Below are 581 nucleotides of genomic sequence, written 5' to 3' on the forward strand. Positions count from 1 at the left end.
TCCTGGCTGCTATTACCAAGAGTGTTGACTGTGGAACCAAGTAAATGAAAACTGTTAACTATCTCAATCTCTTCACCATCCATACTGATGTTGCTAGTTGGCCCAGTGGTGAGAATCTTTGTTTTCTTGATATTGAGCTTCAATCCATATTGAAGACTACATAGAGGGTCAGTTATGAGTCAGTTCCAACTCAGTGATACACAACAACATGCTGATCACAACATTTTGCTGTTTTATCCAGAGCCTCCAAAGATTCGCGTCCCCAGGCACCTGAAGCAAACCTACATCCGCAGAGTTGGGGAAGCCGTCAATCTGGTTATACCTTACCAGGTAACATTCAGGGCTCGCGCATGCTCTTTACAGGGCTGGGTGCTTCAGAAGTAGAGGGAGGCGATCTAGCATGAAGTTCATCGTAGGTGAGGGTTTCCCCAGAAGTAAATAATGGAAGAGATTTGGGGAAATATGAGATAACCTCCTGCTGCTATCAGAAAACTCCTTGGTATCAAGTCGGAACCAACTCAGAGCTTTCCAATAGGTTTCAGAGATTGTAAATCACACAAGAGATTGCCCTTTTTTTTTTT

The 581-nt window shown here is 43.5% G+C and overlaps 1 protein-coding gene across 5 annotated transcripts in view; it reads left to right on the plus strand.

Moving 5' to 3' along the window:
• The window catches only part of MYBPC1 (myosin binding protein C, slow type), a 133,315-nt gene that overhangs the window by 107,900 nt on the left and 24,834 nt on the right, over nucleotides 1-581 (plus strand). For all 5 annotated transcript variants that reach the window (XM_006888534.1, XM_006888533.1, XM_006888535.1 and 2 more), the window contains one exon: nucleotides 242-330. In XM_006888534.1, coding sequence (XP_006888596.1) covers nucleotides 242-330 — 89 coding nt within the window. The remainder of the gene's footprint in view (nucleotides 1-241; nucleotides 331-581) is intronic.

This window comes from Elephantulus edwardii, unplaced genomic scaffold (genome assembly GCF_000299155.1).
Source record: "Elephantulus edwardii isolate Elephantulus edwardi_28Jun2011 unplaced genomic scaffold, EleEdw1.0 scaffold00068, whole genome shotgun sequence".
Taxonomy (NCBI): Eukaryota; Metazoa; Chordata; class Mammalia; order Macroscelidea; family Macroscelididae; genus Elephantulus; species Elephantulus edwardii.